The 17,621-nt window shown below is 37.4% G+C and overlaps 1 protein-coding gene across 6 annotated transcripts in view; it reads left to right on the forward strand.

Moving 5' to 3' along the window:
• Nucleotides 1-17,621, forward strand: part of CDK14 (cyclin dependent kinase 14) — a 329,577-nt gene that overhangs the window by 68,962 nt on the left and 242,994 nt on the right. For 5 of the 6 annotated variants that reach the window (XR_014317025.1, XM_082754727.1, XM_082754726.1 and 2 more), the window contains one exon: nucleotides 13,798-14,043. Coding sequence is in view for 5 of the 6 variants with exons in the window: in XM_082754727.1 (XP_082610853.1) it covers nucleotides 13,798-14,043 (246 nt within the window). In the remaining variant the exon portion in view is untranslated. Of the gene's footprint in view, nucleotides 1-4,350; nucleotides 4,404-5,790; nucleotides 5,911-13,797; nucleotides 14,044-17,621 lie in introns of those variants that run through there. The other variant, XM_082754729.1, reaches the window with a different exon arrangement.

Consider the following 17,621-nt stretch of genomic DNA (forward strand, 5'->3'; position numbering starts at 1 on the left):
TAAAATTTTATATTTTATTTATATACTTCTATACTATTTAAATACAATTTATATACTGCTGTTCTTGAATCAGGAATCGCACATTAAATATAACATTCTTAATGCTTGAGTTCCCTTAGGTAGGTCCAGACTGGCTTTCAGCCTCTCCCATAGGCTTTTCATTTGATACCTTGGCATGAAGGTGCATGAATGGAAAGTTGGTTAGTTAAGGAACAGATTCTTATGGACTTTTTTTGGTTATTATTATTATTTATTAACATTAGAGTCAAGACAACTACTCTTAGCAGCAACTCCATCTGTAATGAAGTGCTTCTTCCATGTACGTGACTTCTGTGTTTTGGTGTAGTTCAGTAAATATCTTTCTGTGACTACTTTTTACTTTTGAGATAAGTTGATCATCTGATTTCAAAAGTAATGATTGTTCCAAGTGTGGCATGCTTTTCACTGATATTTCCACTCCATGCCCTAATATAAGCCTATGTAGAATTCAGGATTTAGCAATTTATCAAGAGCAAGTAGTCAGATAGCAATATAGCTAGTGTTGGGTGTTGCATTCATATTGTGTTTTCAGATTTTTGTATCAACAGCTTAAGCAGAGCATTTTGCCGCCGTAAAAGTAACTTCTGGACTTTTTCTTCTGTTGCTGGTGAATTAATGTATTGTGATTGTGCTCTTTTGTTTATCATATTTTTAGGCAATTGAGTTGTCTCTGAAGTTCCTATACCAGTTCTGGACTGACCCGCTTAGTATGCAGCAGGAGGCAGTTTTATCAGTTAATTGTCTTATTCCATGACAGCGCACTAGTCAGAAATGGTGTGAAAATTGTTAGGTGACGTTTTTTGATTTGTTTTGCAAAAATATTGAGAATTTATTATTGAAATTTTTATAAGTCACTGCTACAATAGAACTTACTGTCTTGTCATAGTGACTAGGAGATCCATTGCAGCTTCTGACTGAAAATAATTTTATGACAAACTTCTGCTAGACTTTTACATAAATGTAAAGTAATCTAAGCTAGTAACAAACATCACATCAGCAAGATTTTGACCCAGTTTGTATCATTCTGTTCTGGAACTTGTATCAGATTCATATAAGTTATATTGCAGTTTTGCTGTGTAGGATACTTGTAATTTAATATTATATTGTGTATGACTTACCTGAAGAGGAAAATACCAAAAGTGCCAAGTGAGCAGTGGTGAAATAAAGACTCTAGGAAAAAACATAATGCCTGTTTGTGTATTGTGAAAGCTCAGCTTCATTTATTCATTGCTGATGCCTTCCAGTCTACAGGCTTAGTATGTTTGAATATGTCCTCTTTAAGTCTACTAAATCTTTGTAGAAGTGCAAAGAAAAAGTATTTAAAACTGTAGAGACTATGTGTAAAATATTTTTCCTGGACTTTGCATAAATAGTGTTTTTCTGTAACAAACAGAAATGTTCCAAATATGTTCAATTGATTAAATATCAGTTACAGGTATGCTGTTTTAATGTCATAAAGAAGAGTTGTCTTGGAAAATCCTAGAGCTTGGTGATGGGGGTGGTTGGTTTTACTGCTGCCATGGGAAGTGGTGGTGGAGCCACCACCCCATAGCTTTTGAGTTGGCATGGAATTACCTGTCAAAGTGGTCCAGATACTGAAGAGAATATAATTACAAAATGTGATTTTCCTGCTGATAGACAGGCAGCCATGCAGGAAAAGCCATGCATAATATCTGCAGTCAGTTTTGTTGATGTATTTTCATGAGAAATTTAGTGTACTGTATGTATGGAGGACTTCTTGCTGATGTTCCAACTCGAATGCTAGATGTGATTTTTAACCAATTTGCTGCTTGGATTTTGTTGTTTGTTGCAAGTCATTTGAGATGAACTCACAGCTTTGGAGGCACAAATTGCCACTGACTGTAGCAGGCTCAATTGTTTTGTACTGTTACATCTTTTTCTCTGGAATTGATTTGAGCACAGCCATAAGTCTACTGCAGCACACATTCTCTCTTGAACTCATCAAAGAAACAGCAGTGATTTTCACTTTTCTGTTGAAATACCTATTTTTTTTGAAAATTGAGCATTATCTCTGTGCTGTTCAGAGAATTCTTGCAAAATTACAGTTGTCCTTATAATGAGCTCTTCTCACTATCATTTCAAAACCTTTCCATTTAAGCTTTATACATCTTTGCAAGAAAAGATGTATTGGAGTGTTCTTCATATTCTGAATAATTTTGGATGCTACAATTTTCATTACAGCCCCTGACAAAATTCTGAATTATGGGACGTAGGATATTTACAAGGCTTCTGCCATTTTTTCCAGCATTACACATTATGTACTGAGAGGCAAGTTTCATTATGCTTTCTTGCACCTTTTTGCTTTGTAAGCTTTGTGCTACTGCAAGTCTGACAAATGTGCAATGGCTGCTGGAAAATTCCTTTAAGACTTTTCATTCAAGTTTGGTAGAGTTCTGTAACAAGGTATTTTATCTGGGGGGAAAAAAAGAAAGTAACAAACAAACAAAAGTCAGGTGTATGATAAATCCAAACACAGATGAGGACTCTCTTCATTTGTTTGTGAAGCTGGACTTGTCATCCTCATCTGAACTCTCAAACTTTCACAGAAGAAAACATTGTCAGAAAGATCGTGGATGGCTGTTTCTAAGATCTCTGGGAGACTGAACTGGAATACAGGGTATTTGAATCTCTGATGGTACTTGGAAAATAGAATAATAAGTTTTAGCTTTTTTTTTCTCTATTTATACTGATGTGGCAGAGGATACCTTGTCAAATTCAGTGGCTCAGAAGATAATATGTAAGGCACCAGATTTAGCATCGCTGGGAGAACTTTTATTTCCTAGTGACCTTGTTCTGCCTTGGAAACTGCATTTCTTAAGCTGTAAGGTTGTTGACCTCAGGGATGAAACATCTAAAAGCAGGAGAAATGTCTTTCTTGGTACCAGAATGAAACTTTGAAATGCATTAGAAGTGTAAAATAAGGAATTCATGTTACCTAGTTTTTCCTCTAGCTTTTGGTAAAGATAGTAAAAAGGAACTTTAGAAGATAAGGAAGGAAAGGCAAGAAAAAATGATGAGAAGAAGGAAACGAATAAAATAACTAAATACACACAAACACACACACGTATATATTAACGTGAGAATTGATCCGAATGAAGGAAAAAGGAACCAAACTAACTTACTCTTCTAACTTTGAGTTATTTTTTTACAAGGCACTTTTAAATGGTTTGATGGTATGTGAGATGGTATATTGATTTGTAATGGGCTGCAGAGCATACTGCTTTAGTGCATGAAGGCAAATGGTTATAAAAAACTTTCCATGTGAACTGCATATATTTTGCAAAGACGGTTGTATAACCTGTCCCCTTCCTCTTTTCTTTTTATAAGAAAAGTGCTCTTTAGCCTATATATGAAAGTTGGTCTTGGCTTCTTGAGACAATCTTTGACTGATTTTTCAGTCTGAAGTGAACTCTCTCATTCATTGTAATTATATTTATATATATATATATATATATCATCATATCTCATTGCTTTCATCTGACTTCAGGCGCACCAGATAAAATAATTTAGTTGAGTTTTTAATATAGCAGTTGGCCTGTAGTCTTACACTATCAGTTGCATGACCAGATTTGACCACCGGCAGTATTTCTGTTGCAGTCCCTGCTTGTAAGAGAATAAATATTGTTTTTATTTTCCAATGGAAATACTTGGTGATGCCTGTAAAAGAGTCAAGTGTCTTGTAAGCATAGGCAAAGGAGCCTAAAAGAGCTAAGCAAAACCTGTTTTCAAGTCATGGAGTTGTTCACCATTTGTTTTCCTATAAAACCTATTGACATAGCCTTAGAATTTAGCAAGAATAGGCATTTTGCTGTCAAGTCTCTCAAGATTTCTCACACTTCAGTATGGTAGTGGGAAGACTTTCTGCATTTATGGATACACCCTTGATTATTTCATGACTGGGGGGAGTGTTGGAGGACAAAATAAAAATATAAACCTGTAAACTCAGACTTAATATAATGTTCATACAAAGCTACTAATAATGTGCTTAAGAAAAGAAAACTGCGTGAACTTGCATTGGCACATGGAGCCATCTGTTGGAGCAGGAGGTTGATATGGGAAAAGGATTGAAAATACATTTTTTTTAATCTTTATTTTTAAATGCTGTTCATATGGTTACAGAGGAGGAAAGACAACAGCTACAAATGGATAACTAAGTAAAAGAATATAGAAACCACCTGTCATGATTTCATGGGAGACACTTTCTCCCCTGTTCTGCCGGTTACAAGGAGCTGTTGGCTTGTGGCACTTGCTGGAAGCCATCTGCTGTGCTGATACCTCCTGCTCCGGTCTGCTCCACTGCCCTCCTGCTTGGCTTGCTGGAGGAGCAACCCTTCTGCTTCTAGGTACAGTAAGTCTTGAACTGGGTTAATGGAAGCAGCAGCCCTGTGCTAATTCGATGATGTGATACTTAATTTGTAGCAAACCTGAGCATCGGGCAAGTGAAAGGAAGAATTTATTTAGCAGAGTCCTCAATGCTAACACAGTTGTATTTTTAGGGCATAAGTACAGAGAGAGAGCAATGCTCCCCGTTAGATCAGCTCCATTGAGTTTCTGTCTCTTTTCATGTATGTTACCGGCTGTCAGGGCTTCTGGGTGACCTTCAGCTGAGACCCTGTCCTTAGGTGACTCCTTGCTACTGTTGTTGCAGAACAGCATTTTGTTGTGAGGATATAGGGAGGCTTTTATACACCTAAGGTCGAGTCTGGGCTCTCTTCAAAATCAACCCTTCTACCCTGTGAGGAGAGGAACATCAATTTTAATGGACTAAAAACTCACTTTTTCTGAAGCTAAGCTTTGCTATGAACAGAACAAAAAATAATAATTTTAGAAATGCTCTGTTCCACCTTGCCTTATCCAAGGGACATATAATCATGTGCAATAATTCTTTACTCCTAGCATTATGCTTCATTTGGTAATCATGCTAATTTTTAAGCATTAATTTAGCAGATTAAATAAGTGTTGCAGTGCAGGTTTGGCTGGGGAGTTGTTTAAGCACTGCCCATAATAACCTAGAGGGCAATATTTTATTTTTCCTTGATTCAGGTGTTAAAACTTCTCAGATTTGTATGATTTTGGGATTCCTATTTCAGGTCTGATCAGTTGGCCTTTATATGAGAGTGACTTGTTTCGCACTTGGCAATGCAGCACAGACATTTAATCTGCTCATTGAGTTCAGCCTTTCAGACAAACAGGGAGAATTAATGCCAGAGCTTCCAGTTCAAAAATGCTTCCATCTGGCACTCTAGTGACCTTTTTATATTTGTGTTCTTCCATATGACAAAGACAGTTGGTTTAACATCAGCTTTGACTTCAGAAAGAAAAAGGCCATTTTTGGAGTAAGCCTCTGAGATGGGCTGTCTCACAGATTTATGAGCAAGTTTGTGCAAGGTACAGCAAGGATCCCATGATGTCACTGGATACCACTTTCAGTCTCCAAGCTCTGTTTTCAGTAGTTGCTAGTTCACAGCTAACATATCTGTATCCACATAAAGTTAAACAAATAATACCTGCGAGTTGTAGTTCTAGGACATTCATTGTAGAGACTGTTACACCCAGAAGTTACCACACAGAAATGGCAGGCCATCAGGACAGGAAAAGAAATGTCTTATTTTATCATAACTTTTTTCCTCATATCTTCCTTCATTGTCTGACTGTTACTCTGTTTCTTGTCCTTTGTTTTTTCCTCTTTATTTTTCTGTGTTACTCAAGTTCTCTCACTGCTTTTTGTAGCTGTGCCCATCAGATGTTCAAACCAAAGACCTGGTGCATCTAATCACAGGGAAAGGTGAATGTTGAAGGGCATCTCTTCAATGTGGGCCCGACTATGCTGGTTGTTCCAGTGTGTCACAGGTGATGTCTTTTAGCAATATGTGTTCTACATTCTCTTTCGTAATTTTTGTTCCCTTATCTCATCACTTGTTCTTCCTTGATCGTTTTCTTTAGCATGGCCCGTACTTTCCCACCAGTTAAACTCTCTTCTCGATCTGTTCTTGTCTGTTTTTCGACTTGTGGGTGCTGCAGCTCCTTGCTGGGGCAGCTGCCAGCCTTCTCAGGGCAAATGGAGGGAGCGGCCTCCCCTCAAGGGAGCAGCTGAGGGCAGGCCCGCAGTTGCAAGGTCCCTCCCAATGCTTTGTTCTCCAAAGAGAGTGATACTCAAGACTGTCAGTTCCCTTTTTTATTTTGAACAAAACTGCTTACAATACTCCAGAACATTCCCAAATGATGTTTTGTAAGTAGCAAATGTCAAATTCCAGTGCTGCCAGAATTGGCAAATGACTTGTGTAGTTCTCAATTGCCATGGTACCAAGACACGACAGAAAACAACATGCTTATAGACGATAATGAAAACTCGCACCCAGAAAGGATTTTTCAGTGAAAATTAATGCCGGCCGTATGCTCTCAGCAATTCAGCTGTTGGGTTAGTAGTCACTTAACTATTTATGATTCTTTTCTTTATACATCTGTCAGCTAAATGCAAGTGCTAAGTCTTATTCTCAGCAATAATGAGATTGTTGTGCCACCTTCCAGAGGGCTTTGGCTCTACAAATTATAATCAATATCTTCATAACATTTCACTTAAAAAGCCCAAGTGCTTTGCAAAATTAATTAGTGCTCCTGATTTCTTCTTGTGACAGGGGCAAGATCGTTATTACAAACAGAGAAATGGAACTGCAGAGAGGTTAAGTGACTTCCTTGCCTCGAGTCATTCAGTATTTTTTTTTTTCACATCATGGGTGCCAGATCTTGGATTTCTCTATATAGGGTCCTTTTGTATTACTTCTATTGAAAACAGTGCAAATAGGGGAATTCAGATGTTCTGTTTGGATTTTTAGTAAGAATTTTGGATGTTTGCTCTGGTATTTACCCAGTTGATCAATTCTTCCCAGGATGCTCATAATGAAAATATCTACTAGAGAAGAGTAGAACTAAAACATCGATGGCATTATTTTTTTTTTGACATTTTTATGTAAGTATGTAGGTACCGGATGACCAAAGTGAAAATTTGTAGGGTGCTACATGTAGGAATCCAAAGTCAGGTATAATGCATCTTTCTGAAAGACATGATGAGGTTTAGAATAGTATGTCTTTACACTTTACAAGCATATATATTTTTTTCGTTTTGTGTGGTAGGATGTTTGGTCTGTCATGCCAAAGCTTAAGAAAAGATTGTTCTTTGCTACTGAGGATGTCTTTATTCCTATGAATAAATTCCAGTGATATGGGACAGCCAGTCTTTTACTAAGCACCCTACCAGGTAATTAATTCAGGGGACATACACGAATGTTTTAAAATTCATGAACCATAAGGACTATAAATTACTTACATGTTTTAACTGATTACTCTCACTCTTTAAATGCTATATAACTTGAACCAGTAACTGAATTAACCCAGAAACCTTGAAATCTAAAAATACTGTTTGCTTGGGAGCTTTGAATCTTGCCAACAGTGATGCACTGAAAAAAACTTACATTGAAACTGTATTGGGGCAACTAAATTTAATAGATCTATTTATTTATTTGTTTATTTATTTATTTTAATATTAAACGCAAATGAAGATTAAGGAATATTGCATGAAATGATATAAGGTGAATCAAAAGATATCTTTATTTAGAAATGGTTCCATGAGTGGTTACACTGCCTTTATTTAATGGGGCATATTATGGACTCTTGGATGGAGCAAAAATACACTTGTGATTTCTGTCTCTTCAGCAGTAATTTTTATGGGGAAAAAAATGGGCTGCTTGCAGACATTATGTCTTGAGATATGATAAATACCGTGATGTTGAGGTGGGAGATGTAGGAAACTGCAGCCCAGTGATCCTTACTGATGTAATGATGATTAAGCGTGTTTATCCTACAGCAGCCTTGGGATCTCAAACTGACTGTGAGACTGAGTAGGATGAGAGGAGAAGAAAAGGCTGTCCGGGCTGTTTTGTTGTCTGTTGTACGGGCTGTTTTGTTGTCTGTTGTACACCATCTCCTGATTCTGATAAGCAACTAAGAAAGTTGCAAAGTATGATCTGTTTTATGCTTTTTTTTTTTTTTTTTTTTTTTTTTTTTTTTGGTTATAAAATTGGGAATTGTAAAGTGTATGATGTTTTAATGTTCTGGGTGTGTGGTCATGTTTTTTCTTACTTTAAATAAATAAAAACACACACAGAGAAGCACTAAAATAACCTCTAGTACCAGATTGCACTACCTTTTGTGGGGCTGCTTTTTATTTTGGTTTACGTTGCCAGAACCTATAATAGCTCAAGTAATATTAGAATTGCTATGACTGTTTTGATTTGTTACTTAAATTGTCCTTTATTTGTTTATTTATTTATTTTTCAAAAGTAGAGAAGAGCACTTCAGGCAACTACAAGGTAGGTCTTTGTCCTGTAGGTTTTAAGTGGCAAAAAGACTTCTGTCTCTTCCTCTCTTATTTTGTTGTAGCTTTTTAGTTAAGACTGACTGAATAATTGGGGACAAATTTAACAAGTGGGTATAGATCAGCTATCAGGGTGTGCAGAGTGAATGAGACATCAGTTATGGTTCTGGTTAGTACGTGGGGTATTGGCATAGTGTTTGGCAGCAGGGAGAGAAAAAACTAAGGAAAGTAAAACTGTATTTAACATTAATGATCCTTATGTCAGATGTAATGGGCAGGATGTTCATGGAGTGGTGCTTCTGTCCGACAACACCTAGGCTGACAGGCATCTTTTTTTTTCCAAGACTGGGATCAGGGATTCTCAGCTATTAACACTGCTACCTCACTGGGTAGGAACAAACATACATGGCTATTTTCAGATTTCCCATGAAGACACTGAGTCCCTGGACACTTTCTAAGTGCTGCTTTGGAAGTGCTTTTCCCATACAGTAACTTCAAAACAACAATAACAATAAAAAGAGTTTCTGTATAATTGCTTTGTTCTCTATGGAAAAGAGCAAGACTCCTTCCAAAGGGAGGTTCAGAGCTGGAGTCTAGTAGGTTGTCTAGGACTTTGGTCTTGGAAATGAAGCAGAGACTTGAGGTATTTATGTCCTACATGTAGAGATTGTTTGTATGAACACCATACATACCATTCACTTTGTTTAGTTTTACCTTTTTTCCTTGTAGGCAAGTGTCACTTCCAGTGAAATTGTCCGTCCCTTGTCCTTGCCCCTCTGTAGCTGTTTATGCTTCCATCTCTTTCAGCATGCTTCCTCAAAGAATCCTTGGTGGGATTCTTGCCAAGCTGGAGCTCCAGTGGTGGGAAGTAGGCACAGCTTCCCTCCTGTTTCATGCCTGGGCAGCCGAAGGTTCCTAAAGTGAGAGGCAGTGAATTAGCCAGTGACTTTTCCAAGCCTTTACAATTTGGTGCAAGGTTGGGAAGGAAAATAACACCTGCTCAAACTGCCCTGGCAAGGCAGAGTGTTTTGCTCTATTGCTTGTTGCATTTGTAATAATCTATAGGTATTAAATGTATTAAGTTAATTGGCTTTTCCTTTATCCTGTTTGCTATAAAGAAGAGAGAAGGCATAAACTGAGAACAGATTTCTCTGTTCCCCAAAGTTAGGGGATCTGCTGCCAGAAATACCTCGTCTGAAAGAGAGAGCTGTGACTACACTGCACCTGTTGTAAAAGCCAAGTAGTTTCTGAAGTAGTCTGTACATCTGAAAGTTATGCTTTGTATATTATTTGTGGTGGGAAAAGTATCAAATCATGGTAGAAGCTCCAGAAGGTTGGGAAAAGTTGCTCAGTGTTGACATACCTGAATGTTTATTTGTACAATGTTTTAAGTTTAAAAAAACTCACAAACAAAAAACACAGTAATTAAAATGCTGAATAGCTCACGGTGTTTGCTATATTTTCATTAAATGGATATCATATTTATACTCTCCTCTTTCTCTTGATGACACTTTATAAAGCATAATTACCATCTTGTATATGACAAACCAAGATACCACTTGTATTCTCTGTGCGTGCATTTGGCGTAAATATTTGTAATAGTTAAGGTGCCATTTATCACATCTTCTTGTAACATTGCTTTTAGATTATTGTGACATTTACAACATCCCAGTGAGTGTGTGTGCTGAACACTGTGTTAAGTACAGCATTACATGGATTTATAGAGTAAGGGCAAGAAGGGGGTGATGAATCATATGGATTGACTTCCTGTATGTCATGAGCTGTTACACTTGTTTAACTTTGTTTTTCATTCCAGTAACTGTAGCTAAGCATATATTCAACAAAATCATCTGGTCTTGAGGCTGCAGTGGATGATTTTGTCATCTTTATTGGAATGCATAAGGGAAGTTATGCACGTAGGTTTAGTGAATGGGTAGTCCCCATTCTAAAGAGCCTGTGGCTTATGCAGATAACACATGAAATGAGGTATAAAGACATGCTCTGCCTTACAGATGGCAAAATGGAGTTATAGAAAAATTCTGATTGACCCTGAAGAGCACACAGGAGCTTCTGAAAGAGGCTTTTGTGGCAAACACAGTGTTTTAATTGAAACATAGTTCTTTATCTTTCATGTAAAAAGCAAGCTGGAAATGAGACATTAGACTTGTGACTACCAGCAAGGAGTTACCAGATTGGACAGATTTACTTTTGTAAGAGCTTCAGAGATGAATTTTTATCTACATTTGAGTAGCTGAGATTTATAAAAAACATTTTTGCAATGCTGGTGTAAGCAAAAATGATAGTTAAAAGGCAAAATCAGTGTAGTAGAAAAATTCAACCTGTGCTGTTCTTCAAAGTGATCTGGTCATCTCAGTGAAATCTAAAACCATTTCTGTGCACAGGAAGGTTTCCAAAACATATTAAGGAACAGTTTGCACTGTTAAGTCACTGTAAAATGAGTTTGAAGATTAATTGGAGCTCAGGATGGCACATCTGCATGCCCTTTACCCAGTGGCAAAAGCAGGGTTACCGTGGTAGTTTAGTTCTTGCCGATGGAGGGAAAACTGAAGTCACTAACATGTTTGCTGCAACCTTGTGGTGTGTAATGCTGAAGTTGTAGCCTGTGCTCAGTACTTGTGTTTTAGACTTGCTCAGATTTTATAGAGCAGAATTCTAAGGTTAAGTTTGACTTCGTCTATGACGACGTAAAACAAGCACCTAGGCACTGTTTCTCCTAAGAAAAACTCTCAGGCAAGGTAGATGGGTTGGAAATGTATATCCTTAAAGTACAACAGAAGTTTGGCCCCATTAGTTTCTCCATGCTCAGCGGTCACTTGGTGAGATGTTTAATTAATGCCAGCAAACTATTGCAGACCTTGAGAGAGAAGTAATGAATGAAACAGTGCTGGCATGAGAAGTGCCCCAGTGACAGAGCAGGGAGCAGTCTCTGCTTTCGCAGTTCTCTACCATCTTCTGTCTTCTTCACTGGTGATGCTGCTGTGCTGTGCACCCTCTGGGGTGCCTGACTTCTGCCCGGGGGACTGGCTGCTGCACATCTTGGTTCCAGCCATTCGCAAGTTTGAGGGTAGCTGTTAGAAGATGATGGCAGGGAATTTTATCCCACTCCTGACTCAATCAAGTGACCTGAAGGTGAAAGTATTTCCCTGCAATATCTAATTCCAAACTATTACTGCTTCCAGTGCAGAGGCAATCAATAGTAACAGATGTGTAGCTTTTTTTTTTTTTTTTTTCCCATTTTTTTCTTCTAATGCAAGATCTACTTAGCCCACATTAGTGTACGACATGAAGACTTTCCAGTGGACAAAGAAATGAGATGCAGCAGTCATGGCATTGTTAACCATAACATGCTTGTAGCACTTTAACCAGTCACAGGTGGCATTTTGTAATTTGGAAGAAAGACAAGTACAGCTTTTCACCTTTTCTCCCTATCCCCTGTCCCTGTTTTCTAGATCATAGGATTTCAGAGGCTAAGAGATACTTACTAATTTATTTGCATCCACGTTGATTAAGCAAAATGAAAGTGTTGCTATTTTAACTGGAATTTCAGTTTACATTATGTCAAAACATCTTTGTTGGTATAAGCGTCACAAGAACATGAATCTGGAGAGGACAGTGGGAAGTATGTGGGTGCATGCCTGTGCATAGTAGGTTTTCTAGGAAAAAAAAAAAAAAGAAGCCAATTAATTTTACAAGAAGGCTAATTAAAAATTCTTTGTGCAGCAGCTCTTTATCTTTTCTCTCTGAAGTAATAGACCAAAATTACATAATTGCTTTAATTTTGGCCTGAGAGAGTATTGCCATTTGGAAAGAAGGGGGGCTGTTCCTCCCCTCTGTTAAAAGTTGGTTCGGTTTTAGTCCTGGAGAAGCCCTGTTAATGAGAAGAAACATGAACCCTTGTAAAGCTGGCTTGTAATGCTAGTAATGGCCTTAATTGGAGCTGAACTGGTGCATGGTGGTTTGGCCAGATGGCACCGAGTGAGAAGTGCACTTAAAATTTTTAACGTATGAAAAAAAATCTTTGATCTGCTGTTATGGCTGATCATCGAACCCATGAAATGCTAAAAACTCAAGGTATAGCCACATGGTACTTCTGTAAACAATTGGAATAAGTTGGATTTCACGACACAGAATTCCTCAGTGGAAGAGGCAAAGAATAATTTTTTGAAGTCTGTGTTGCAGACATTTGGGTGATGGAGGAAAACTCCTAATTAGATTTTAAATTTATTTTTTTCTTCATGTTGCCCATTTTATGGCAGCAACTTTTCCACAATGCTCAAATTGTAGGTGCTTAAATGGAACATTACGCTTGTTTAAGTGTATGTATGAGAACAGTAGAGTTGATAGCAAATTACCATTTTATACCCTTAAATACTTGCAGCTATCTTGGAAAAAATACATTGGAGATTCTTTTGATTTACCTTAAGTTTCAAGGAGCATCTAGGGTCTGTCTGCAACACCTCTCATAGTTTTTCCCCATAGCCTGAGAGCTAAATGTGTTTCTATTCTTACTTACATAAAAGTGGAATCTCTTGTGCAGTATGCAGAAGCTGAAACCTCAAATACCCCCAACCACACCCCAAAACTTGTGTGATTTTATGAAACAATAAATTGCAATGTGAAAAATACATAATATGCATAAAACTATGTAACTGGAGTATCTGAGCTCACTGTGCTGCTCACTGAGTTCTTTTGCATGAGAAGTAACCTATCTGGGTAGCTCAGGAAGCAAATTGCAGACTTCAGGGCTTGGCAGCATCGTACTTCACCGTAAGGAAGGATTGAACCTCTGAGCTTTAGTGCACTATTAAGCTGTGGTCTCACATTTCAGTGCCTGGGAATTGATTTACTGATTTCATTTTCTGAGACATATGGTGATAATAATAATAATAACACTGTACAAGCATTATTTAAAAATACTGGTATTGGCTCTCTGGCAGGCCAGCACCAAAGTGCACACCCAAACTACCATCATTTATTTAAGTTTAGGCTCATCCAATTTTAAACAAATGGAAATCAATACTGCTCGCAGATATCAGTAGCTAGATTGGAGGAAAAAGTGAAATGGCATTGTTGCTAGGATCAAACTGTATGAGAAAACACGCAAATGAATTTGGCATATGTTCTTCTGTTTTTTTTTTCTCTTCTTTTTAGTACAGAGTAAAAACATACAGTTTTTATTTTTATGACTGTTAGTGTGTGTCCCCTATGTAAAATGCATGTGTGATTTTAATATTTGAATAGAAAGTAAATGTCTTTGTGTTCCAGTGCCTTTTTTGATGGCTGATACATGGATCGATAAGACTTAAATCCTGTTAAAATCAATGAATACTGTTTTTTCCTTTCAGATATGTGTCACAAAGATGTCTACACGGAACTGCCAGGGAATGGATTCAGTGATCAAACCTCTGGATACAATTCCTGAGGACAAGAAAGTCAGGGTCCAGAGGACACAAAGTAGTTTTGATCCATTTGAGAAACCAACCAACCAAGTGAAGAGGGTTCATTCGGAGAACAATGCTTGCATTAACTTCAAAACTTCATCTGCAGGGAAAGAATCACCTAAAGTCAGACGGCATTCCAGCCCTAGCTCTGTAAGTTCATAATGTTGATGTCTGCATGGCAAAATGGAGGATTTAATAACACTGAATAAATGGTTTCTTGCTTAAGAGGAAAAAGATTGCTTAGAAACAAAACAAGAAACTTGTGGCTGCCATTAAAAATGTTTCCCATGTATACTTGTACTGTTTCATTTAAAATATAATACATAAAAAGAAAATGAAACTTTAAAGATAATACATTTTGAGATTCCTCTCGGATACCAGCTAATATATCTTAAGGGATTTCTAAGCATTTTTCTCTCCTGATCCTGCTATGGCTTTACAGCTGCTAAAATGTCTATGTTGGAAATTTTGTGGAAGATTGCTTATTTGTGAGGAAGAATTCTTTCCCATGAAGTTTAGGAAACCACCTGATTTTTTTTTTTTTTTTTTTTGAATTTTAGATTTATGTTTCAGAGAAACTCGAGAAACAAATCAGATTTGACAGATTTTGTTTACATTTCAAAACTCTCTTTTAAAATCAAGTAGTAAAACTAGCATTTATTTCCCCGTCAGAAACTGTCTCTGTGAGAGAGAGAAAACAACTTAGAAGGTGTTGGTGATACATCATCATTGTTGTTTCATCCTCAAGTACTTTGAATGAAACCAGATAAATAAAATGTCATGTCTTTCATGAATAATGCCCAGACAGATTTCCCCCAAAAGACCTTCAAAATTATTGAAATACTATTTCTGTTATGCTTTGGAAAAAAAAAAAATCCATAATAATGTGACCTTTGAGGTGAAGACTACAGATCTAAGCAGAGCGTGTGAAATGCTTCAAATCTTAGTTGGCATGAAACAATTTTAAAGGTTGATTGCCCTTTTTCCCTCTTTTCTTTCTTACCTTTTTTTTTTGTTGTTGTTGTTTTTGTTATTGGTTTGTTTTGCTCTATCTTCTGGGCACCACCTGTCCTCTGTAGAGAAGTTTGACTGAATTCTGTCAGACTTCTAAGGAGAAGCGACAGAGATACATTTTCTGCAGATGAGCTTTGTTTAACCCATGTGAATTTAATGGATAAGATGTCATGTCTCAAGGGGACTGTCCTTTGGAGAAAAGGTTACGTTTTAAAACGGAGCCATCTGTAGCAAAAAGAAATTTGCTTTTCCATCATTGTATAGTGTTATATAGCTGCTGCCAAAGATGTCTCCTGCATGTTCCAGATCAATCCATAACAAGGAGATTTTTCATAAAACTACTGTAGTCATTAAGGAAGGACGGAGCTTTTTCTTTTTTTTTTTTTCTTTTTTTCTCAGCTTGTTTTGGGGGTGGTTGGGTGGTGTAGGCACTACAAGCACTGTATATTCAGCAGCCTACCCATTGGTCAGACCCCAGCTATTTATTTATTACCAACACCTTTTAAATTAGAACTTTTTGGAAGATGAGGAACTCATACGTTTACAGTTTGCTCCTTGTTTATTTGTGAGTGATGCCTGATTAATATTTGGCAGCACAACTGTCAATTTAAGTGATTATTTTTTTCCTGAAAGTTCCTGAAATTTTTTTAGTGTTAACTTGCTCTACATCTTAGCTGTTTTTGCCTTGTTCTTTACAGAAATTGTTACTAGTTTCTGTTAATGCTTTACATAATTTTCTATTAAAAGTGAAGGTTTTTCTTTGCTTTGCTTCCAGAATTTGGAAGCAGATTTATTTTGAAAGTGTTATTGGCATCGTGTTCTTTTCCAGAGAGCTGGTACTGCATTGTGCCCAGGCAGTGTCCTGCAATCCCAGGATTTTCTCCTGTTAATGATGTTAATGCTTGCCCTCCTACTGTGCTGCTGGTTAGATCCCTAGCTAAACACACGCTCTCACCAATCTTCTCATGGGCTGAGTCACATGGGCTGGGGATGCCTCATGTTGGAAAGTAGATGCATAGGCATTTCCTGAAATACAATTCTGATTTCTTAACTTCCTGTAATTCTCCCTGGTTTTTATAGCTCTGCTCAGTGAACTCCCTTCTTCTGCTTCTAGGCATTGTTAGTCATTTTTTAACTCTTCCTCACAAAGAGTACTCGGAAGAGCACCTGGCAAGGAATAATTTGTGGAATAATGAGGGTATTCTTGTCAATGAAGAAGGAAGAATAGAACTTCACAGCAAAAGGCAGTGCTACTGCTCCCCTGATTGCAGGTCACACCTGGTCCTGACTGGCAGACCCGAAATTCAACCGTCCTGGGCAGAGATGTGATCAAGCCGTTCCCTTCCCCTGAGCCTGACTACATCGCCTCAAGCACAAGATGTTCTGATGCACATTTCATTGAGCATACGTCTGTGTGGTTAGTTGCAGGAATTTGTCGTTCTCTGATTTTCAGTTACAGTTGAATTGACTGAGGGTTTTTTATTTATTCATTTTTTTTTTTTTTCTACTCTCCATGCTGTGTTGCAGATGCCCTTGCCACTTCCTCGTCTGATTATTCCTTCTTTTTCTTTTGTGTCAGAGGGCTGCTCCACATTCTCCCTTATAATTTAATAAGTTGCTTCCCTGGAAATTCTTCTGCCGTGCAGATGATGCCATTCTGAACCGCATTTCAGTTTCTGTAAATATGCTTGAGCATACAACCATATGAGTTGTACTGGCTACGGTTGTGTAGTTGTGTTGCAGTTTTGTCTCTGTTTTTTTCTTTTTTTTTTTTTTATATACTCTGACAGATGTATGCTACCTTCAATTTTTACTTTCTATGCTTGATTACTAGAGGCTCTGTATTAGAAAAAGAGTTCTTTTTAGTCTCTTCCCTTTCATAGTTTTAAGTCCTCTGTAGCCATCAGGTGAACTGATGTCTTGCAAAAGGTACATGGCTGAGGATTGCAGGCTCTGTATCAACCTGTATAACTGTCACCCACTTTCTACTCAGATGAAAGTCCCTAATTTGTCGCAAAAACAACATTTTTTTAAAAAGAAATACCTTATTTATAATGCCCTGGGGTGCCATGCTCTTTCTTGCTTAGTTTCAGAAGCTTTATCAGCTCCCTGGCAGTTATTAGCATCAGTGTTTGGTGAAGATCACCAAACAGTACTCAGCAGGTGGCATTTGATCCATTTTATGTTTTCTGTACCTTCTGAATGCTCTGTACCTTGTGATGGGAAAGATGAAACACAGAAGTTTATGAAAGCTGGAACTCAGTGTTCCTGCCCACGGATTGTCACTTGGAAAATAAATCATTTGCTCTTGAACACGAAGTAATTTTCTACAGTTACTGTCACACCTCTTTGCAACCCTGTAGAAACTCTGTTGTTAATTAGTGCAATAGCATGCACTGAGAAGCTAGCACATTATTTTTTCTTCTTATAAGACTAACTGAATTTTTACATTTAAAGTCTTTCCCCCGATATTTACATTCTCATTATTTAAACTTGGCTGGACATGTCCTTGCTCTGACCCATTGCATCACAATAATAAACATACATACATGTGCATATATGTAAAAATACACACACACATATATATATATCTTTCCAAAAATCTTTTGTTGAGTCTTTTGCTTACCAAGGGAAGAAACTTGTTTTTCTCTGCTCCCTGTTAGAAGAAAGACTAAAAGAAATAGTAAAGTCATGAAATAAACTGGACAAAGAAA

Source organism: Aythya marila, assembly GCF_965140915.1.
Source record: "Aythya marila genome assembly, chromosome: 2".
NCBI lineage: Eukaryota > Metazoa > Chordata > Aves > Anseriformes > Anatidae > Aythya > Aythya marila.